The sequence below is a fragment of the Cyanistes caeruleus genome, chromosome 19 (assembly GCF_971803275.1).
Source record: "Cyanistes caeruleus chromosome 19, bCyaCae1.hap1.1, whole genome shotgun sequence".
NCBI classification, from domain to species: domain Eukaryota; kingdom Metazoa; phylum Chordata; class Aves; order Passeriformes; family Paridae; genus Cyanistes; species Cyanistes caeruleus.
In genome coordinates, this window is record NC_141719.1 from 9,395,116 (window position 1) to 9,414,589 (window position 19,474).

Genomic DNA, 19,474 nt, shown 5'->3' on the forward strand with positions numbered 1-19,474 from the left:
CCCTCTCTTCCCAATGACCAAAGCAAGGCTCAGCCTGCTGTCCTTCCTCAGCACTATTTTGGGTCAAAGCACACCTTATTTGGACTCTAAATAACAACTGGGTTTTACAGATGATGATGATATAAGAGCTGCCAGTTCTATTTATATTTATCCAGCCACTGCTGAGTCCTTTCCTCTGTCCCTGGCTCCAGTGGTGGGGATGAGATGGGCCAAGTTGGCCTGAGCTGGAACTCACAGCAGGAGCAGCTTTTTGGGTCAAAATACAGCCCTGTGCCCCTCTCTCCCAGGAATCAGCAGCAGCCAGAGGGGGGATTCTCAGGGCTGGGCAAGGCAAAGACCTGCTGTCCTCCTGCCATGGATGTCACAGCCTTCCCCAGCTTTGCTCCTGATTCCCTCCAGGGACTGAGCCCCTTTCCCAGCCACAGGGTCAGGAATTCAAATCTCCATGGGCCACTCTGAGCAGGGCCACAGATGAGTGTCAGGCATCAATCTGTCAAAGGATAAAGGCTTTATTTATTAAAATAACAACTCTTTATTTCTCTGTGAGGTGGCTAACGGAGCGCTGGGGCTGCAGCTGATCACAGCTCTCAGTGCCACTGATGAAATCCAGGAACACTGATGAAATCCATGGGATATTTCCCACCGTGGCTCCAAGACTCAGGGGTGAAGGGGTCTCTGCTCCACAGCCCCGTTGGATGCCACCTCCAGGTCGTGCTCTTCTGCATCCCTGGTGAGGTCTACAAACACCTGCAACGGGACACGGCGGGACCCAGCCCATCACTGCCATGGACTGGATGGATTTGTGATGGGCACAGGTTATTTCTTCCTTTCCCACAGGCAGTTCCCAACCTGGAGCTCCTCCATCAGCCTACCTGGTGCAAAGTGTTCAGTGACAAGCTGTACTCCTCAAGCTTGAAATTCCGTTTAGCTGCGGAGGGGTGGAGAAAGGATCCTCAAAAACCAAATCCACATAAACAGTTTGAAAGTGATTTCCTTATTTAACTGATTGTTTCCTTTTACCTGCTTCTAGCCTGGAGAAAGACCTGGACAGAGGTAGTGCATCTGCCACTGGAATCTTGTAGGTGAGTAAGGAAGAAGTCCTGAAAAAGTAATAAAAAAAAGAATTTTTATTATTATCTTGTGACTCAGCACTGCAGTTTGGGGGGGTTTGTAGGATAACTGTGCTCCAGGTAAATCACTGAGCTCCTCAGTAGGAGGAAAAGAGCATCCCAGCCCAAATCCAGGCTGTGGGCAGCCCATGGACACTGACCTTTCCTGCCGAGCTGCGCGAGGGAAGAGGTTCAGGATTTCGGAGTGGAGAGCGTCGCTTTGCTCCACGTCTGTCATTTTGAGTTCTAGGTGGTAACTTGTGCCAAACTTACTTTTGAGATCCTCAGGGGAACCGATGTACCTGCAGAGGGGGGAAAACATTGCTCAAACCACCATAAACAGCAAATAAATCAATGGCTCCAGGGAGCTGAGGTTTAACTGTACATCCTCCTCTTCATCAGCTCTTTATACCGTGCTACCTCCTCACAAAACTGATTGTCACACACGTGGCAGCATCCAAAGCAGTATTTTCCATTAGATTAAGAAAGAAAAAAACCCAACTAACCCCAACAAGCCCTCCAGACTAAGCCCCCTGCCCGCGGTGCCCACCGGAGCCGGCCGGCCAGCAGGATGGCCACGCGGTCACACATCGCCGCCGCCTCCTCCAGGGACTGCGTGCACAGGATGGCTGCCCTCTCCTTGCTCCTCGTGGAGGCCTGGATCATCCTCCTGGGAACACAGGGACCACAGTCATCCCTGGGAACAGCCACGGGGAATCTCCTGCTCTGGGTCTCCCTCCCTAGAAACAACTTTTTAAAGAATTAAAAAGCGGACAACTCAAAGAATTGAGTTTTCTCGTTTTCTCTGACCTGGATGCCACTGCTATGTTACAATTTGTCATGTCAGCATCCATCCAAATTTTGCACTGATGGTGTAAACTGGTGATGAAAAGCTAAAGCAAACACAGCACTGAAGGGAGGACTTCCTACAAGCTTTTTCTCTTGCACTGAAGAAAACAGAGATTTGTGTCTTTTGTACCGAAAGCAGGGGTTCAGCTGGTGTCTAGGGAGATTTTTTTGGGGTGTATTAATGACCATTATATTACATTTATTACATTATATTATAATTATATATTACAATTATATATTACGATTATATATTATATTGTAATTGTTATATTATATAATATATAATTATATATTCATAATATAATATAATTATATATTCATGATATAATTATACATTCATGATATAATTATACATTCATAATATAATTATATATTCATAATAAATATAATATAATAGAGATAATAAATATAATAAATATAATAAAATAAATATAATATAATATAATATAATATAATATAATATAATATAATATAATATAATATAATATAATATAATATAATATAATATAATATAATATAATATAATATAATATAATATAATATAATATAATATATAGAATAGAATAATAAAATAATGTAATATAATATAGTAATAAAATAATAAAGTAAAATAATATAATAAAATAATAAAATAAAATAATAAAATAGATTAATAAAATAATAAAATAAAATAAAATAATATAATAAAATAATAAATTATGATATTATATGATATGATATGATATGATATGATATGATATGATATGATATATTACAGCTGCCAGCTAAGTGAGGAGCTCAGCAAGTTCTCCCCATCCCCTGGGCATGAGGAAAAAGGGAACAGACAGATCTCCTCTGCCACCAGGGCAGAGCCTCTGCCTGCCCAGGAGTTCCTGCCATGGGGAGGGCAGGTCCATCCCGTTAAAGCTGTCCCAGGTTCCTGTTCCTGCCGGCCAGGGCTGCTCACCGCATGCGGCGCTGCCCTTTGGGGTCCACGCTCACCGAGGGCTCATCCCAAAGCATCACTGTCGGCTCTCCCAGGATGCTCAGAGCAAATGACAGCTGGAATGGGAACAACATGAGGTCAGGGCTCCTTTATCCTTTAAACCTGGTGCACCTTAATCCCCGTGAGGTTTTCAAAGCTCTGGATTCCAAAGTACAAGAGGGACAGGGATTTAAAAAATCCCACTTCAGGTGTTCTCAGTCTCAGTTTTGATCTCTCAAAATCAGATTTTCCCAGAGCTCCTGAGCCTGCCAAAGATGTGAAAGTGGTTTTCCATCCCTTTTACTGGCAGATGTAGGTGGTGGGGCGTGAAGAGGTGACAGTAAATCCAATTTGTGGTTAGCACTTATTAAACACAGGTGCAGGAGAGGGGGAAAAGAGGGTGAGGAGGACGGGGGGAACCCTGCCAGGCTGGATTCAAAAGGTATTGATGGAAATGAATGATGCCAGGCACCCACTCAGCTGAAGGTTTCCTCTGCACCACATCCAAGGGTTTGGTTACATATCAAGACAAATCCAACATGTACCTTTCTGGCTTCTCCAGCAGACAAACTCCTTGCTGGGGTCTTGAAATGCTTCAGGAGATCCAAAGCCCTTCCTAAGCTGTGGGGAATGGAAAGGGAAAAGCCCCAAGTGACCACCTTGGTGTGCATGGTCAGGGGGTGCTGAGGAACCAGACACTGGCATGCTTTGGCTGATATCCATCCCCTTGGGTTACCTGGTGATTCTGCTCCTAACTTGGATGGTAAATTGAGGAATTTTTGCAGAAATTCAAGGCAGGAAGTGCAGCCAATGAGAGAAGTGAGTTACCCATGCAACTGGCCATGAGCTGGGACAAGTTTGATTTTGTTTTTCTGAATTTTCCCAGATAAACTTGGGCTACAAGGGACTGGGAACAGTAAAAAACAGCGGACCTCATCAGGAGAAGCCACCTCTCTAAGGTGAGAGGCACTGAGGATCTCTTAACCCACAAGCCAGTTTTGTTAACAGAGAAACCCTTCCCTTTGAAATCACAGATGGATTGGGCTGGAAGACTCTGGAGGGAGGGAGAACCAACAGATGAGACCACTTGGATTCCTACCAGCTGATGGCAAGAGCAGCATCTTCGTCCCTCATCCCTCTGATGGCAGCGAAGGCCTCCAGGTGCTGCAGCACTGTCAGGTGTGGCCAGAGCGGGTCCTGCTGGGGGCACCAGCCCAGGGCCCCCGGGCACAGGGGGGCTCCATCCCGGCCCCTGAGCAGCACCTGCACAGACACACAGCCCTGGACTGGTGGTTTGGGTTGGAGGTGCCTTAGGGCTCATCCCATCCCACTGCCATGGGCAGGCAGGGTGCTGGATGTGAGAGATCAGGCAGGGAGCACAATGTCAGTGTGAAAATAAGGCACAGAACTTGCCCACACTGGCCTGAGAAAGTGTGGCCTGAGAAATCATAAGGAGGAATCCAAACAGTGCTGAGAGAAGGAAAACAACCTCTGCAGGTGTTGTTTGTTCCTTGTTTTCCTGCAAGGAACATTCAAGGGGTGTTGTTCCTGACTGCCCAGTGATGGTGATGTGTTGGTTTCATGACCAGTGAGAGGTTTTACCTTTCAGACCTGCTCAGAACTGTCTGTAAAAGAAGATCTGGAAGACTAAAACTCGCTTTCTTGTGCATCCAAAGCTAGAGAGTCTGTGTTGACTCTTTGCTGTTCTTAACACAGTGTGACAGGCAGGGACGTCTTCCACCAGCCCAGGTTGCCCCAAGCCCCATCCAAGTGGCCAAGGCAAGCAGTTGTGTGGTCAGTAGCCACTTGTGAGTGCTCACCATGAGCAGGGTGATCCTGCTCCATCTGCCTTTTCACTCTGGGTAGTATTACAATATCAGCCTGCCTTTTCCTAGCAATACTTTTCTATTTCCAGCCTTCAGTCCCAAATCTGTAAGAGCAATGGCATTTCTCCTCCCCCAGCACATGTCATTAATCATTCTGCACATAATTAAGTGATGGATTGTTACTGGCCCAACACTGCTCACATTCGTTTTCAATTTCCTGGTTTTGCAAGGCTGTTTGTGGAGAGTGTTATTTTTGGGGTTTTTTCAGATGTCAACAATCCTTACAGGGTTTGTGACATTTCACAATGGGTTTCCAATGCCAGCTGAAGATTTCCTGTTGCTCAAACTCTTAAATCTGTAACACTGACTTTGATGAACACTAGAATTTATGCTTGGCATAAATCAACGCTTTTTCTCAGCTCTGTAAATACCCAGGACACACAAATTGTACATAAACATCCATAAATCCCCTGATTGTAGGGAGATGCTGCTGGATTGCCTTATCACATCCTTAGTTTTTAAAGACATCAAGGTCATCTCTGCAGCTGCTCCAAGGAGCCACCTACCTCCCCAGCAGTCACTGCTACACCTCCAGAAATCATGTTTAGAGTTGTGCTTTTCCCAGCTCCGTTGGGTCCTAACAGACCTAAGACTTCTCCTGGAACAAATATGCAACAACTGTTAATAATATTTATTGGTAATATGACTTCTCCCCTGTATTCTATGTAAAATTTAAAAGTACAGGAGGAGAAAGAGTTGTTTCATCCCCATAAATTAAAACTTTGAATGCAGGAGCCCAGAGCTCCTGAATGCCCACAGGAAAATTCTAACAGAAATATTGCCTCCAAATGAGACCTTCCTTATATATTTCAGTCATTTATATTATAGGGAGTGCAGCAAAGTACTTGAACCTTTTTTAACACCAAAAGAGAGGTTTTTGACAGCAAGTTTCTTCTTTTTCTTAAAGATGGAAGTGGCTGTCCTGGCTTCGAATTCCTTGCGCAAACTGTTGACAACAACCAAGTCCTGTGAAGAGACAGAGAGGGAAAAGAAATTCTCCTTCTACCCCATGAGAGAGATGATCTGTTCTTGCCATTAGGCAGGGCTTTGAAAAAAATAAAATTTCTAAATTTAAAAGCCACGAAACAGAGGATAAAAAAAAAAAAAAAAGGAAAATATGCAGAATGGGAATAAAAATAACGGTGCCAGCTGAAGTCCTTGTGGTGCCAGGGTGAGATCACATCAGATCTGAGTGCATGAGCTGAGGAAGCAGAGGCAGCTGAGAGAATGAAAATGACGGAGAATGGAAAGCAAAGCAATGCAGAGGGCTGGGTTTGTGTTCACCTCCTCCTGCTGCAGCGAGGCCATCGCGCTCCGCACCCTGTCCCTCTCCGCCTGCACTTCGGGGGCTTCCTCTGCAGGGAGCTCCTTGTTCTGCTGGCTGGCTGCTCTTCTCTGCTGGATCCTACCAGTGGAGGAGGGGAGATGCTTTCACTGGGAATCACTTCCAAAAAGGTTTGTGTTTAAAAGTGGTTTTTTCCCAGGGTAGCACCAACAAAACCCAAAATTTATCTGCCCTCGGGGAGCTCAGAGACTCAGAGTTGGAAGGGACACACAAGGATCACTGAGCTGTTCCACAGTGGCATGGCTGAGAAAATAAAGGCCAGTTTGAGCTTTTCCTTCATCTTTAATTATTGGCTGGTTCCCTGCTCCACACATGCCAATCATCTGTTCGAGGAGAATTAAAATACAAGTGGCAGGTTTGCAGTTTGGGCATTTAACTCCCACACTTGGTAATGTTTGATAATTAAATACTTCTTGTAAGTCTTCTCCCACCTGAATTAGGTGGTTGGTGACAGATAAGTAGAGAGCAATTAGAAAACCCTGACCTGATGAAGATTTAGGGAAAGTCTCCATCCTGTTTGGAGCAATACTGATACATTTGAAAAGGAGTTAATTTTTTTTTTTGTTTAAATTTGGAACTATAATTTAGCCCCCTGTAGGGAAATGTCCTGAAATCTCAGCTATGAACCTTAAAAAAAAAAGCTGAAATCACAGTTTTTTTATCCTCTCAAGAACATAAAAAAAAAATTAAAACTACTAGCTTTATCCAAATATTGGAAAACATTTTTCACATATGGTGTTTTTCCCTCCTGCTGTCAGGGTGTGCAGCTCCAAGCCCACCCTGGGATAACTGTGGAATCCCTGGGACACACCTGAAGATGGGATCAAATCCTGGGACTGCTTCTCCATATCTCATCTCCAAACAACGTAGGAGGAAAACAAAAATCACACAGTGGATGTACGGCTGAAACACAGACATTGATTTGGTTTGTGTGGAGACAAGGTAGCAACACACACTGTTAATTATAATTATAAAGGGATGCAGTAACCTGTCTCATTAATTTCAGCTGTTGAAAAGGTCTGCAAGGGGAAGGAGCTGAATTGATGCTTTGCAGACATTCCTGTCTGATATGCAGATTATTTGCTAAAGCCTGGATTTCTTACAGCAGCTCTAGCCCAGATAACCCACCTGCACCACCAAGAAACATCCTATGGGATGTTTCTCATCCTCATCTCATTCTTCTGCAGAAGCAGCATTGGGATGATCAGTTTATTATTAATATCTCTGCCTTCTACATGAGCTCCACTCAGCCCCCTTCCTCATTTTGGCAGTATCCAAAATCCACATGAGGCACAAGCCCAGGATTGCTTGGAATTTGCCTCCCCTGCCAACACTTAATGGGAGATTTTGACTACAAACCCCATCCTTTCTCTATGGGGAGAGTTTACAAGCCCAGTGCAAGCCCAGTGCATCAGTGACAGCCATCTCTGCCCAAGCAACCACCTCCAAGTCCCTCCTTACCGCAAAGACAGGCATGTAGATGTAACTCCATGTCTCAAAAATTGTGTAATCGTTATACATGAGGAAATTCTGGAAGAAAAGGAGACCAGTCAATTAGAAATTTGATCAATCAGGGCAGTGTCAGAACATGTGTGGAAGGTGGGGATGTTCAGCTTTTCTTCAGGATGGGATAAAGGAGCTTTCATCTGCCTTTCTTTGGTCCTTACTGCCTCAAGGGGTTGTGGCTTCCTTGGATACAGTAATTTAGATGCCTCAAGTCAGTCAGGTTAAGTCAACCTTTTCTATCATTGCTTCTCTCTTCCCAGTCCTTTGGCTTTCTCCCAGCTCACTTCCTCCTTCCTGGACTTCCCACTCCACCACTTTCCCCTCCTGTGCCACCCTTGCTGCTGAAATACAGCCACTGCAACAGCTCTTAGTGACCAAACAAACCAAAAATATCCCAATCAACCAAAGGATTCACAGGTCAGATCTTGGCCTCTTCTCTCACCCAAGACCCTGGAACTTCTCTTTTCCTGTTTTCTTCTCCTGCTATCTCTCTTTGGGAATTTGGGAAGCGCCTCTTGCTTTGCCAGTCTGCAGCATTAGGATAATTATTGAATTTAGCAGGATGTGTTTTGCTTACTAGTCCAGAGAACATGATCCAGCCCACAGGTGGAAAGACAGGAATCAGCATACAGATGTAGTAAAGTGCTTCATTATGGTCACTGTTCATAAAAGCAGCATAATTCACCTGGAATAAAGCAAAAAAGCTATTTCCAGTATTAATGTATTGTTGCTAAAAAAAAACAGGTTATTTGTTAGTGATCCAGGTTATTCTGCTGAATATTGCTATAAATAGAAATTTATTGACGTAAATTTGAAATGAAACCCCAAGTGGCAAGGTGTGTAAATCAAACATTTCAGAGTGAAGATCACTTTGGCTCCTCACTTACCAAAATGAAGGTTAAGGACCAAACGAAGCGATTGCTTCGTCCCATGCGGTATTTGAAGGCCATTAAATAAACCAAGAGGACGAGAGATATTCCATAACCAAAGAGGCAAATGAGCTGGAGAGAGAGAGAGAGAGAAACATCAGCGACAAGGAGGTGCCTGTGGATACATGAAAACCTGCCCAGAGAAACCCACTGCAAATAAACCCTCTAAACCCAAACCCTGGGGTGAAATGGCGCAGAGCTCACCAGGGTCAGCACAGCTTTGGCCTCCAAAGGGCAGATGCGGGTGAAGAGCACCAGGAGCCCAAACATGAGGCACATCAGGCTCCAGAAGAATGGGATGTCCACCAGAGCCTGCCCACACCAGTAGGCCGAGGGGAAGAGCCCCGCGAGCCGCAGCTGAGAGCGAGCCTGGAGCTGCAAAAGCGACAAAAATGCCAAAAGGGAAAGTCTAAAACATCATTCCTGCTCCTCCTCCATTCCTTTGCTCCTCCCTTCCTCTCCTTCCTGAGCACTTCCTAGCACAACCACTCTTTGAAACCACGTCATTCCTAAAAGGAAAAAAAAAAAATGAAATCATTCCAATCTCAAAAGCTTTATTAACATGTGAATTATTGTCAGTTCCAGCTGCCCCCCTGGGATGCAGAGAAATGTTGGGGTCAGGGGCACAGAAATAACCCCTTATTTGTGGGGCCTGGCTCTGACACCCAGGAGAGCACTGGGTTTAGCACAGCCCCATGGAGACAGCTTTAAAGTTAAACAGAAAAACTGGGAATTTGTGTAAGTAGAGTTTTCTTAAGTCACTGGGTGAGAAAGTTAGAGTTTAAGGTTTAAGGTATATCAGAGAATAAAGAGGCAACATGGAAGATTTAGGGTGTTGTCCCTTTCTCCTTCTTCCTTCTTCATTTTCTTCTTCCTTCTTCATCTTCTTCTTCCAAGGGTTTTGGGGTAATTATGAGTGATTGGATAGAGAATGCTGCAGTGCAGCACACAGGTCATTGGGTCACTAAGAGAAATAACTCACTTGGCGTTTGTTAATTGGACAAACAGACACAGAAAGGACCTTGAAGAGGTTCTTCCTTAGCCATTTTGCACCTCTCTACCTTAGTGTAGCTCCTTGTACTCTGTACATATGTGATATTGATTAGAAAAGAATAAACAACCAAGTCTGAACATGAGGAGACAGCTTCTCCCTCATCAATCTCGGTCCTGGGGAAAAGAACCCAACCACCAGTGTGACTGAGAAGTGCACTTTGGTACTCACCTGACTGATTTTCTTCTATCATCCTACTGAGAAATCACAGAATCACAAAATTATTTGGGTTGGAAGGGACCTTAATGATCAACCTCCACTATCCCAAGGTGCTCCAAGCCCCATCCAGCCTGGTTTTGGGCACTTCCAGGGATGCAGGGGCAGCCCCAACTGCTCTGGGCACCCTGTGCCTCCCCACTGGTGCTCTGCAGATATTTTGCATCACATTCACTCCTGGTGAACCACCTGCAGCTCCTGCTCTTTACCTTGTAATCCTCCACGGTGCCCATGGCAAAGAGAGGAGGCAAACCAGCAGCCAGAACCAGCAGGTAGGTGAATAAGCCGAAAAAAATGTAATTCTTCAGCTCTGCGTTTTCTCCCTGTGGGGAGAAATTCAGCCATCCATAATTGATGCTGCCCAGGGAAAGTCTGGGCTGCCTCATGAGGTGGTTGAACAAGTGAGCAAGAGCACTAATGGTAAGTCAGTTGTGTTTAACAACAGAAAACAAAGCAAAAAGAACAAAATAATGATGTTTAGCATCCTAGAATTTGCAGAAATAATTTGGATTACTGCGAATTTTTGAGGATGGAGGCCAACTTTTTGTTGCTGAGGAGAGGTGGGGTTTGCAAAGATCAGTGTTGTGTTCCCACCATATTGATCAGCATGGCCTGGTTGGAAAAAACCTTAAAGATCATCCCATTCCACCCTGCCATGGCAGGGACACCTCCCACTGTCCCAGGCTGCTCCAAGCCCTGTCCAGCCCAGCCTTGGGCACTGCCAGGGATCCAGGGGCAGCCCCAGCTGCTCTGGGAATCTGTGCCAGGGCCTGCCCACCCTCCCAGGGAACAATTCCTGCCCAATATCCCATCTAAACCCATCTGGCTCAGTGGGAAGCCATTTCCCCTTTGTCCTGGCACTCCAGGCCCTTGTCTCTCTCAATGTGGAAGGCCACAATCAGGTCACCCTGAAACTTCTCTTTCCCGAGGACAATCCCAACTCCCTCCAAACAGCACAAACATAAATATCCCACGGTACCAAAACCCCGCAGAACCCTGAAGGAAAAATCATCTTCAAACACCCCCAGGAACCACCAGCAGCGAGACCACCGCCCTCAACCCTGGGATCCTGCTCCCCCAGGCAGGTTCCCAAGCTGTGCAGTCCTCATCCCAGCTATCCCAGCTGGTTTTGGCCCTCACCGTGTAGAAGAGCTGGCTCCAGACGCGGAAGCGCGCGGTGGAATGGAAGAGCCTGAGGAAGGTGTTGCTGAGGATGTTCATCAGCATCGGGAAGCAGTTGATGGGCTCTGGGCTGCACATGACCGTGAACTGGTGGCTCTGAGGATGGCAGAACAAAATCATGCCCCTTCATGTCCCTGGGAGGTGTGAGCAGCACCCTGGACATGGTGTTCTGAACCTGAGAGAATTTCAAGCTCGCAGGAATGGATTGTTCCCATGGGAAAGTCTTTGGGGAGCTTTTTCTTCTCTCAAGGATTGTTGTGTAAATAAGGTTTTACTTTCCCAAAACAAGACACAGATGTTCTGAGAGTGTTTTCTCTCTTGTCCCACCCGTGGGATGAAGGAAGTGTTGTTCCTTCTACCAATTAGGGTGACCTGGATTGGAACACCTTATAAAAGGGTTGAGAAAAACCCAAAATAAAGGCTTTTCTGCCTCATGAAAAAACCTCCAGCTGCTGTGATTCTCAGAACCTTCACTTTGTGTCCTCTAGCGACACAGCACTACCAAAACGATTTATTATGCTCCAAAAAATCAAATTCTCCCTTTTCTGGTGTGTTTATTTTTCTCGTTTAAATACTTCTCAGAAAATCCTGTTGATGTACAGGATGAAAGAAGGAAAGAATATCTCTCACCTTGCCTTCCAGGGATATTTTTATTGCTCCATTATAATCTGGAAGGCTTGTGATGTTTTTCTCCTGGGTTATTTTTGGGGTTATGTTTTGAGTCTTCAAAGCAGCAATGAAATCCTCGATTTCTGATCCTGAAATCAAGTCAAGGACAGAAATTAGAGTCATCAGAGGGTTTTTTTTTCTTTAAACAGAAACAGTTTCATATAAACAAGTTCCTACTTGCAAAGCAGAGGTTAAAGCCCCCAAATATTGAGATTCTAAGCCAACACATATTTCCTATATATTTTTTATTCATTTAAACTGATTAAACAAAATATATGTTTCAAAATTAGTTTATTTATTGCTTTTTATTTTTTTTAACTTGCCTGGTTCATTACTCTTTTACTTATCTACATCATCACTAGAACTGCATTTGCTTGTGCTCAAAAGAAAACACCTCTCATTGCACATTCCTTTATATATTTGTGCCATTTGCAAGGTTGCTCTGTCAATTATAATAAAATTCACAGATTTTGGTGCAGAAAGTCACATTCACATGTTGTTCCTCACCTGTGTCATTGAAGATGAGGAGGTTTGTAGACCTATTTTGAATTTTCTCTTTTGTGGGAAGAAAATACGGGCTAGAGGTGATTTCCCAGCTGCTGGAGTTGTGCCACAGATGAAACAGGATTAAAACCATCAGTGGTGGAAGGATAAATGTTCCAAATAACAGCAATCTAGATGGAAAAACAGACCATAAGTGAGGCCAGGGGAAATCCACCAATAAGTAATTGCGTGATTTATGGGGAAATTTAAAACTTAAGCAAGCCAGAGTTCTCCCACTAAGTCCAGGCTGCCCCTATTTTTGCAGCTTTGAAACATTTCCCACCTAATTCTCGGTTTCCAAACATCCCCAGATGTATTTCAGCTGCTCCAGGGTAGGTGGGAGCCCCTGTACCTACACGCTCCTGAGGAATTTTGCGTCGTGCCTCAGTCTCAGCAGGCGGATTCTCAGCACAGCACACACTTGCTGCCTCCAGAGCATCATCCCACTCATGGCCAGGATCCCCTGCTTGGAGAACCCCGGGAGGTTCTGGTCCCTCTCCTCGAGGTCTCCATCTCCTGTGTGTTCACCAAGAGAAATGCCATTACCACAAAGAGCCTTGACAGGACACCTTTGAATCCCAAACAGTCATCAAGGATCTTCTGCTCTGAACACAGGGATGATTTTATTTTATTTTATTTTATTTTATTTTATTTTATTTTATTTTATTTTATTTTATTTTATTTTATTTTATTTTATTTTATTTTATTTTATTTTATTTTATTTTATTTTATTTTATTTTACTTTATTTTAGTTTTGTTTTGTTTCATTTTTTTAAATTTAATTTTATTTTATTTTTTAATTTAATTTTATTTTTTTAATTTTATTTTTTAGAGAGAAAGGCAGAGAAAAGGGGCCATAATTCATCCGGAAGATAATTTTTATTTTATTTTATTTTATTTTATTTTATTTTATTTTATTTTATTTTATTTTATTTTATTTTATTTTATTTTATTTTCTATTTTTCACAAAGAGAAGTACTAAGGGCAGAGAAAAGGGGCCATAATTTATCCAGAATAGAATTTATATTGGTGAATTCAAACTGTCTGGTGTGGCAACACATCCAAGATCTTCACTGACTTTGGGAAATGCCTTCTGCAAACTTTATCCCTTCCCACCTGCTGGTCTGGGCTGTACAACCCTCCAAAGGTAAATACCAACATGAGAATTAATTCTTGAGCTTAAAAGCCTTTAGGAAGCCAAGATGGATTTATTTGGGCTTGTCCAAGATGTTATTCCTCACTGAAGGCAAGTGGGATACAACTGCCACTCTGGGCCTATCAATATTCACATTTAGCAGAAATTCATTAGAAATTCAATTAAAACACGTTTAGATGGAACTTTAGGGACAGCACGCTTGAAAAACAGAGTCAACGCTTTACCTTCTGGATCGATGGCTTCCCCACCCTGCAGCCTCAGGAAAACATCTTCCAGGGTTGTCCTGGTCACCTCGAAGTGAACAACCCCCTGCAAGAGTCTGCTCTCGAGGTGGCTGAACAGACCTGGAGAAACAACCGGAGTCAGCCTGGGCTGGGGCTGAGCATGAGAGCCAGCTCACACCGTGTGTTCCAGCACTCACCACTGATCCACATAGCCTGGCCATCAATTCCTGTCAGCTCAAATTCATCACAAATTCATCGTGTTTTTTACAGGTGGAAAATTCAGTGGTTTTGGTTTTCATGGATGTAGTGCTTTAGATTCGTCAAAAAAAACCTCAAGGTTTTGAGTTATTCAGTTTTTGAGTTTTTCAGTTTTTGGGGTTTTGGGTTTTTGGGTTTTTGGGGTTTTGGGTTTTTGGGTTTTTTGGGTTTTTGAGTTTTTGGGTTTTTTGGGTTTTTTGGGTTTTTGGGTTTTTGGGTTTTTGGGTTTTTGGGTTTTTGGGTTTTTGGGTTTTTGGGTTTTTGCGTTTGAGTTTGGTCAAATTTGAGTTTAACCATCCTGAAAACAGAAGGTCAGTGGAATTTAGTTTGTAGATTAGTTAGTGGATTTTCTTTTTTCTTCATCTTCATTATTAATATTAGCACATGCATTAAAGGCTTTCTGTAAAGCTGATATTTATGTAGCTTCCTAATATCACACATTATGAACCAAAGAATACAATTATTCTCTTCACTGTAACTTTAATTCCTGCTTTTCCCACCAGTGGATTTCCCTTTAAAACCCTGGCACAGGGATGGGTTTCTTACCTGGGAAGCTGTCGGTGTTTTCCAGAGGCAGCCTGAAACACAGCTCATCCCTCCTCTGTCCCTGGAGCACAGCATCAGGGATGTACTGTCTGACCATGGACGACACAAGCTCTGGGTCACACAGGTCATTTATCTGCATCCTGTTACAAAAAAAATATAAATGTTAAGTTGTTATAATGTTATATTAGGAAAAAATAAAGGTGCATCATCTGGTTGGAGTCCAGAGCCAGTGGTGGTTCTTCCTTAGGGAAACCTCCCAAAACTGGGCAGAACTTCAGTGGGAATGTTTACAACCACCTGCAGTGCCTTTGCCATGCATGCACAAAATGGTTGAGGTGAAGAATTATCATCCTGGAATCCTGGAATCTTGGAAATTCGGGAATCAAGCTCCTTTTGCATCACAGCCATCTCACGTCAGGCAGAGATCAGCTCACCCTGTCCCCTGTCAGCTGCACAGGAGGTGCAAAGTCACCTCAGCTGCGTGCTCAGAGCTTTCAGGGTCGGGTTCCAAGGAAAGGCAGCTTGTTGTCCAAAGCAGGGAAATTTTGGCAGCCTTTAAGTTCCTCTAAAATGAATTGTCAGGATTTCTATTACTGTCTATATAAACTCAACCAAAACCACAGATTCTACAAGAAGATACTCACAAAAATGAGAAGCTTTTCACAAAAAGAACAATGACCAAAAGCAAAGGTTTTTACCTTAAGTGATAGCCAATTCCCCACTTTCTCTTCAAGTAGAGAGATGAGCCAACACTCTGTAATCTCCCACAGGAGAGGAAAGCTTTCCGATCTAAGGAGGAGGGAATACAAAGGATTTAGGGGGATTTACAAGACTGACCTCACTCTGCTCCTTCTGAACCCAGCAGACATTTTCATAATAAATTGAGAGGAGTAAAACCAGGCCAGTCCTGAAGGTCATTTTTTTTTTGTTGTTATTTGTAAGCCAATGCCTTCCTCCTCAACATCACGGTTAATTCTTTTAGTTCTGCATTCTTGTGGGCTCGTGGAGAATTTCCCACACAGCACAGGAATAATACGGAAATGGGAGTAGCAGCAAGTGAAATCCAAGAAAATAAACCACGTTTTACTGACACAGAGACAAATCCAGATAACGTGGAAGTGCTTTATCCTGAAGAAGACCGAATTATCCTGCAGAGGAGCAGGAGCAAAGCCTTGGAGGGACGCATCAGCCTGGTGTCAGGGCTGCTTGGGTGGTCGCTGTCAGGCAGAACGCGTGCGGCGAGCACCAGCTGTGCCACAGTGGGACCCACAGCTGGGCTGTGCCCTGGGAACCCCCAGTTTGCACCTCCTGAGGTGCCCCCCTGGGCTCACCTGCCTGAGCATCGGCCTCCTCCATGGCCTGGGTGGTGACGAGCGTCACGCGCCCGGCGCGGCGCTCCCGCAGCAGGCTCCAGACGTGGTGCCTGGAGCAGGGATCCAGCCCCGCCGTGGGCTCATCCAGGAGCAGCACCTGCAGAGGACAACGGGATCAGAGCTCCCCTCTCCCCAGCCGTGCTCACGTGGCTCAGTTCCACGCTTGCATCGCTTCGTTTCGCGCTTCTGGCGGCCTTGCTGAGAGAGGAGAAGGCGTCCTCAAGTATCGCTCGTTTTTATTGCTCTTCCTCCTGCTGCAGTATTGCCACCCCTCTAATTAAAAATACAGCTCTGATTGAACCAGATTCTCCAACCCTTCCAATAAGGGAATTAGCTTGGAATGGCAGGGGAAAATCACGACAGGCTCTGTGCCAAGTTAAAATGCAAAGCTATGTCCCAAAACAATAAATGTTGTGTGTGTGCATAAACACGACTGGTCCCTACCTGGGGATCCCCTAAAATTGCGATTCCAAGAGACAGTTTTCGTTTTTGTCCCCCACTCAGGGCATCAGCACAAACATTCTGAACATCAGTGAGGTCCATCGTGACGAGAACTTTCTGCACCTTGGGAGCACACCAAGACAAGAATCACATTTCCAAAGCCCTGGGCACCTTCGGGTTCCTAAATAGCTACAAATATCACAACTTCCAAGATTTCAAACTTACCCACTCTTAATGGATTTCCTTGGAGCTAAATAAGACAAATCTGAGTTTTAACTCAAGATGTGAGGATAAGGAAGAATTGGAAAACCAATCTGCCACTAAATTAGGTTTGTTCTCATTTCCAGAGAATAAGATGTAGGTGACCATCTTTTATAAATAAAGCACAAAGTGCCCAAGATGCCATAAAAGAGAAGTCAGTGGCTGAGAAGCACATACCAACCTCTTCATCTACTTCCTTCCACTGGATCCCCTTGATGTGAGCAAAAATTCTCAGGTTTTCCTTCACCGTTAAGGCTTCAAAATGCAAATTAATTTGGGGGCAAATCCCAATCCTTTCCTGCATTCCTTCCATATTCCACATTTCAGAAGCATTGTAGTTGTAGATCATGGCAGAGCCTGCACAGAGGAGTGAATGAAACATTTGACATTAATTCCAGCACCATGGATGTTTCTCAAGTGTTAAATTAAAAATTCAAAAAGCAAAGAAGCAAAATAACCCAATAGCCCAAAGATTTAACACCTTTCAAAAGTATTTCACAGCACCAAAACCCTCCCTTAAAAATAAAAACGTGTTTCCTGTAGGTGTGCAGCTGATGGAAAGCAGCAGGTCATCCAGATGGACAAATGACCATGGTGCCCACCTGAGGGATCCATCATCCCTGGGGCTCGTGTTGAAGGAGAAATCTGCACTCACAACAACCCAGCAGGAATTACTGAGGGAAAACTGGAGGTTTTTTCCACATTTCCCCCTTACACTTGAAGAAACCAACAGCTGCCAGCATCCAGGCCCATCATTGTCATCATCATCATCATCATCATCACCATCATCATCACCATCATCACCATCATCATCACCACCATCATCATCATCATCTTCATCTCACCTGCTGAAGGCTTGGAAAATCCACTGAGCACATTCAACAGAGCGGTTTTCCCAGCCCCACTGTGACCCAGCAGTGCTGTGATCTGGCCTTCATAGATATTTAAGGACAAACCTGGAATAAAAATAGGACAACAGTGGGATGGAAGTGCGTCAGCAGTGGACTGGGACCTGTAGCTGTTGCCACAGGTGCCAGAAGTGACATTTCTTTAGAAGCTGAGAGGCAAAACCAGATCCAAAAGCACAGGTTGGCTCTTCAGGAGTTAGGCCTGAGCTTAGTAAGGAACCATGTCTTGATTGAATTGAGGGAATAAATGTATTATCTTCAATATTTAAAAAATTTTGACTTCAGTTTTCTATGAGGTTTGTAACATTTTATTTTAGTGTGGCTCAAGAAGAGTCCTGAGGAAGAGAAGAGCCCAGAGTTTTTCCAACGTGTGAAAATTTCAAGACTTATTTCAAAGCAGACAGACTTTCCTACCTCATTTTCTTTTTTTAAAAAATACTTTGCCTTTCTGTGGGTTGTTCAAGTTGTGTTTGTTTAGTTTGTTTCCACTCAATATAGACCTTCGAGGCCATATAGATATTTTTAATATTTGGGGATTTTTAAAATTTTTGATATTTTTGCTTGGAGTCCTTATTAAACAAAGACATTTATTACCCCATGACTTTACTATGTGCCAAATATTTGCATTGGCAAGTGCTTGGAGAGCACAGCTCAGGCAGGGACAGCAGATTTGGCCATAAAATCTCAAGTTTGCCCAAAATAGTTTACATTTTGAAAGGGAGATTTGAGAGGGGATTTCTAGAGTGGTTCATCACTGCAAAAACACAGCTTTTAAGGAGACTTCTGCTGTTGCAAAAAATAATAAACAGTGATTTTCCTGGAGGGAACAGGGAGATAACAACCTGGTAGATATTTGCCAGTAATTTACCCCGGCAGAAATAACCATTGCACAATATAATTGAGCAGGCCCAGAGGCAGAATTCAGTACAGCCAGTACATTTCAAACCACTTTGGGCTCTTATCTAGTGAAAAATGAATAAAAGAATCACAAAGCCTCTCCTTACCCTTTAAAGCTTCGGTGCTCTTGTTGTTCTTCTTGTATATTTTTTTAATATTGTTTAGTCTAAAGAAAAGTAAGCAAGCCATTACTTATTGAATCACAATTTGGGGCTGTTTCCTCTGCCTCAAATTAACCTTTGAAAACTTTTGGGGGAGTATTTTCCAACCTCCTCCTCCTCAAACTGGTCCTGTGGAAGGAATCACTTGATGTAATTAATTTCTGGATTTAAAGCAGGATCAGGTCCTGTACTTTCCTAAAAGCTGTTTAAAAGGTCTCAAAGATAAACTTCAGGAATGTTTAAAGAGTGAAGGAGGAGGATCTGGGGAATAACACATGGATATTTAATTAAGGGTGATGATCTAGCTGATATTTGGGCAGATTTCTGTTTGATTTCTGGTAACAACCAGTGGGCAGCATCAGCCACGAGCCCACCCAGCCCTGCAAGGATGGGCAGTGCAGCATTCTCAATTTTCTTTCTCTGTGCTTGAAGATGATGGGGAAGACGAACAGACTCGCTGCTGAGAGGAAGTTGGAGGATGCCCCACATCCAAAAAATCCAAACAAATATTCAAATCCAGCTCTGGAGAGGGATGAAACACTGAACAACCCCTCCCTTCCACACGTTTGAGTGACTCTTATCCACAGTGCCAGCCTGACAGGCAGCAGTGCAGCATGGCTGTGCTCTCTAGAGCCAAGCAATCCCTGCAGAGCTGTGTTTTTCACACCAAAAGCAGCTCCTCACCTGATGGCTTCCTTGCCTTCGAAGCCCGGCGGCATCGGCTCGGCGTCACCGCCGAGAACGGGGTCGTGGCTGCTGCCAGCTCTCACCCCCACGGACCCACTGCTGCCCCTGAGCCAGTAGGAGGGTCTCAGGAAGAAGGCAGGAGGATGTGGAACCCCGTACTTGCCTGAATCAGAGACAGAGAAGGTGAAACAGCAACCCCAAAAGCTCCGTCCGTCAGCTCTGAAAGGCCCAGCCCAGAGCCCAGCCACCGCTCCCCCGGCAGCTGCAGAGCGTGAGCTGCCAGCAGAGAGAAAGAACCCACAAATTCTGCAGT

The 19,474-nt window shown here is 44.2% G+C and overlaps 1 protein-coding gene across 1 annotated transcript in view; it reads right to left on the reverse strand.

Moving 5' to 3' along the window:
- Window positions 1-491: 491 nt before the first annotated feature.
- LOC111937450 (ATP-binding cassette sub-family A member 9-like) overlaps window positions 492-19,474 on the reverse strand; it is a 28,488-nt gene continuing 9,505 nt past the window's right edge. The window contains exons 10-39 of the mRNA XM_023938846.2: window positions 19,159-19,324; window positions 18,421-18,479; window positions 17,354-17,464; window positions 16,690-16,865; window positions 16,251-16,370; window positions 15,765-15,903; window positions 15,132-15,222; window positions 14,434-14,573; window positions 13,630-13,749; window positions 12,606-12,765; window positions 12,214-12,380; window positions 11,668-11,795; window positions 10,996-11,133; window positions 10,065-10,178; window positions 8,793-8,963; window positions 8,547-8,660; window positions 8,237-8,344; window positions 7,615-7,683; window positions 6,965-7,056; window positions 6,093-6,213; window positions 5,660-5,774; window positions 5,315-5,406; window positions 4,022-4,185; window positions 3,468-3,543; window positions 2,905-2,999; window positions 1,660-1,779; window positions 1,271-1,411; window positions 1,021-1,100; window positions 873-928; window positions 492-747 (exon numbers count right to left, since the gene is read on the reverse strand). Coding sequence (XP_023794614.2) covers window positions 658-747; window positions 873-928; window positions 1,021-1,100; window positions 1,271-1,411; window positions 1,660-1,779; window positions 2,905-2,999; window positions 3,468-3,543; window positions 4,022-4,185; window positions 5,315-5,406; window positions 5,660-5,774; window positions 6,093-6,213; window positions 6,965-7,056; window positions 7,615-7,683; window positions 8,237-8,344; window positions 8,547-8,660; window positions 8,793-8,963; window positions 10,065-10,178; window positions 10,996-11,133; window positions 11,668-11,795; window positions 12,214-12,380; window positions 12,606-12,765; window positions 13,630-13,749; window positions 14,434-14,573; window positions 15,132-15,222; window positions 15,765-15,903; window positions 16,251-16,370; window positions 16,690-16,865; window positions 17,354-17,464; window positions 18,421-18,479; window positions 19,159-19,324 — 3,533 coding nt within the window. The 3' untranslated portion in view covers window positions 492-657. The remainder of the gene's footprint in view (window positions 748-872; window positions 929-1,020; window positions 1,101-1,270; window positions 1,412-1,659; window positions 1,780-2,904; window positions 3,000-3,467; window positions 3,544-4,021; window positions 4,186-5,314; window positions 5,407-5,659; window positions 5,775-6,092; window positions 6,214-6,964; window positions 7,057-7,614; window positions 7,684-8,236; window positions 8,345-8,546; window positions 8,661-8,792; window positions 8,964-10,064; window positions 10,179-10,995; window positions 11,134-11,667; window positions 11,796-12,213; window positions 12,381-12,605; window positions 12,766-13,629; window positions 13,750-14,433; window positions 14,574-15,131; window positions 15,223-15,764; window positions 15,904-16,250; window positions 16,371-16,689; window positions 16,866-17,353; window positions 17,465-18,420; window positions 18,480-19,158; window positions 19,325-19,474) is intronic.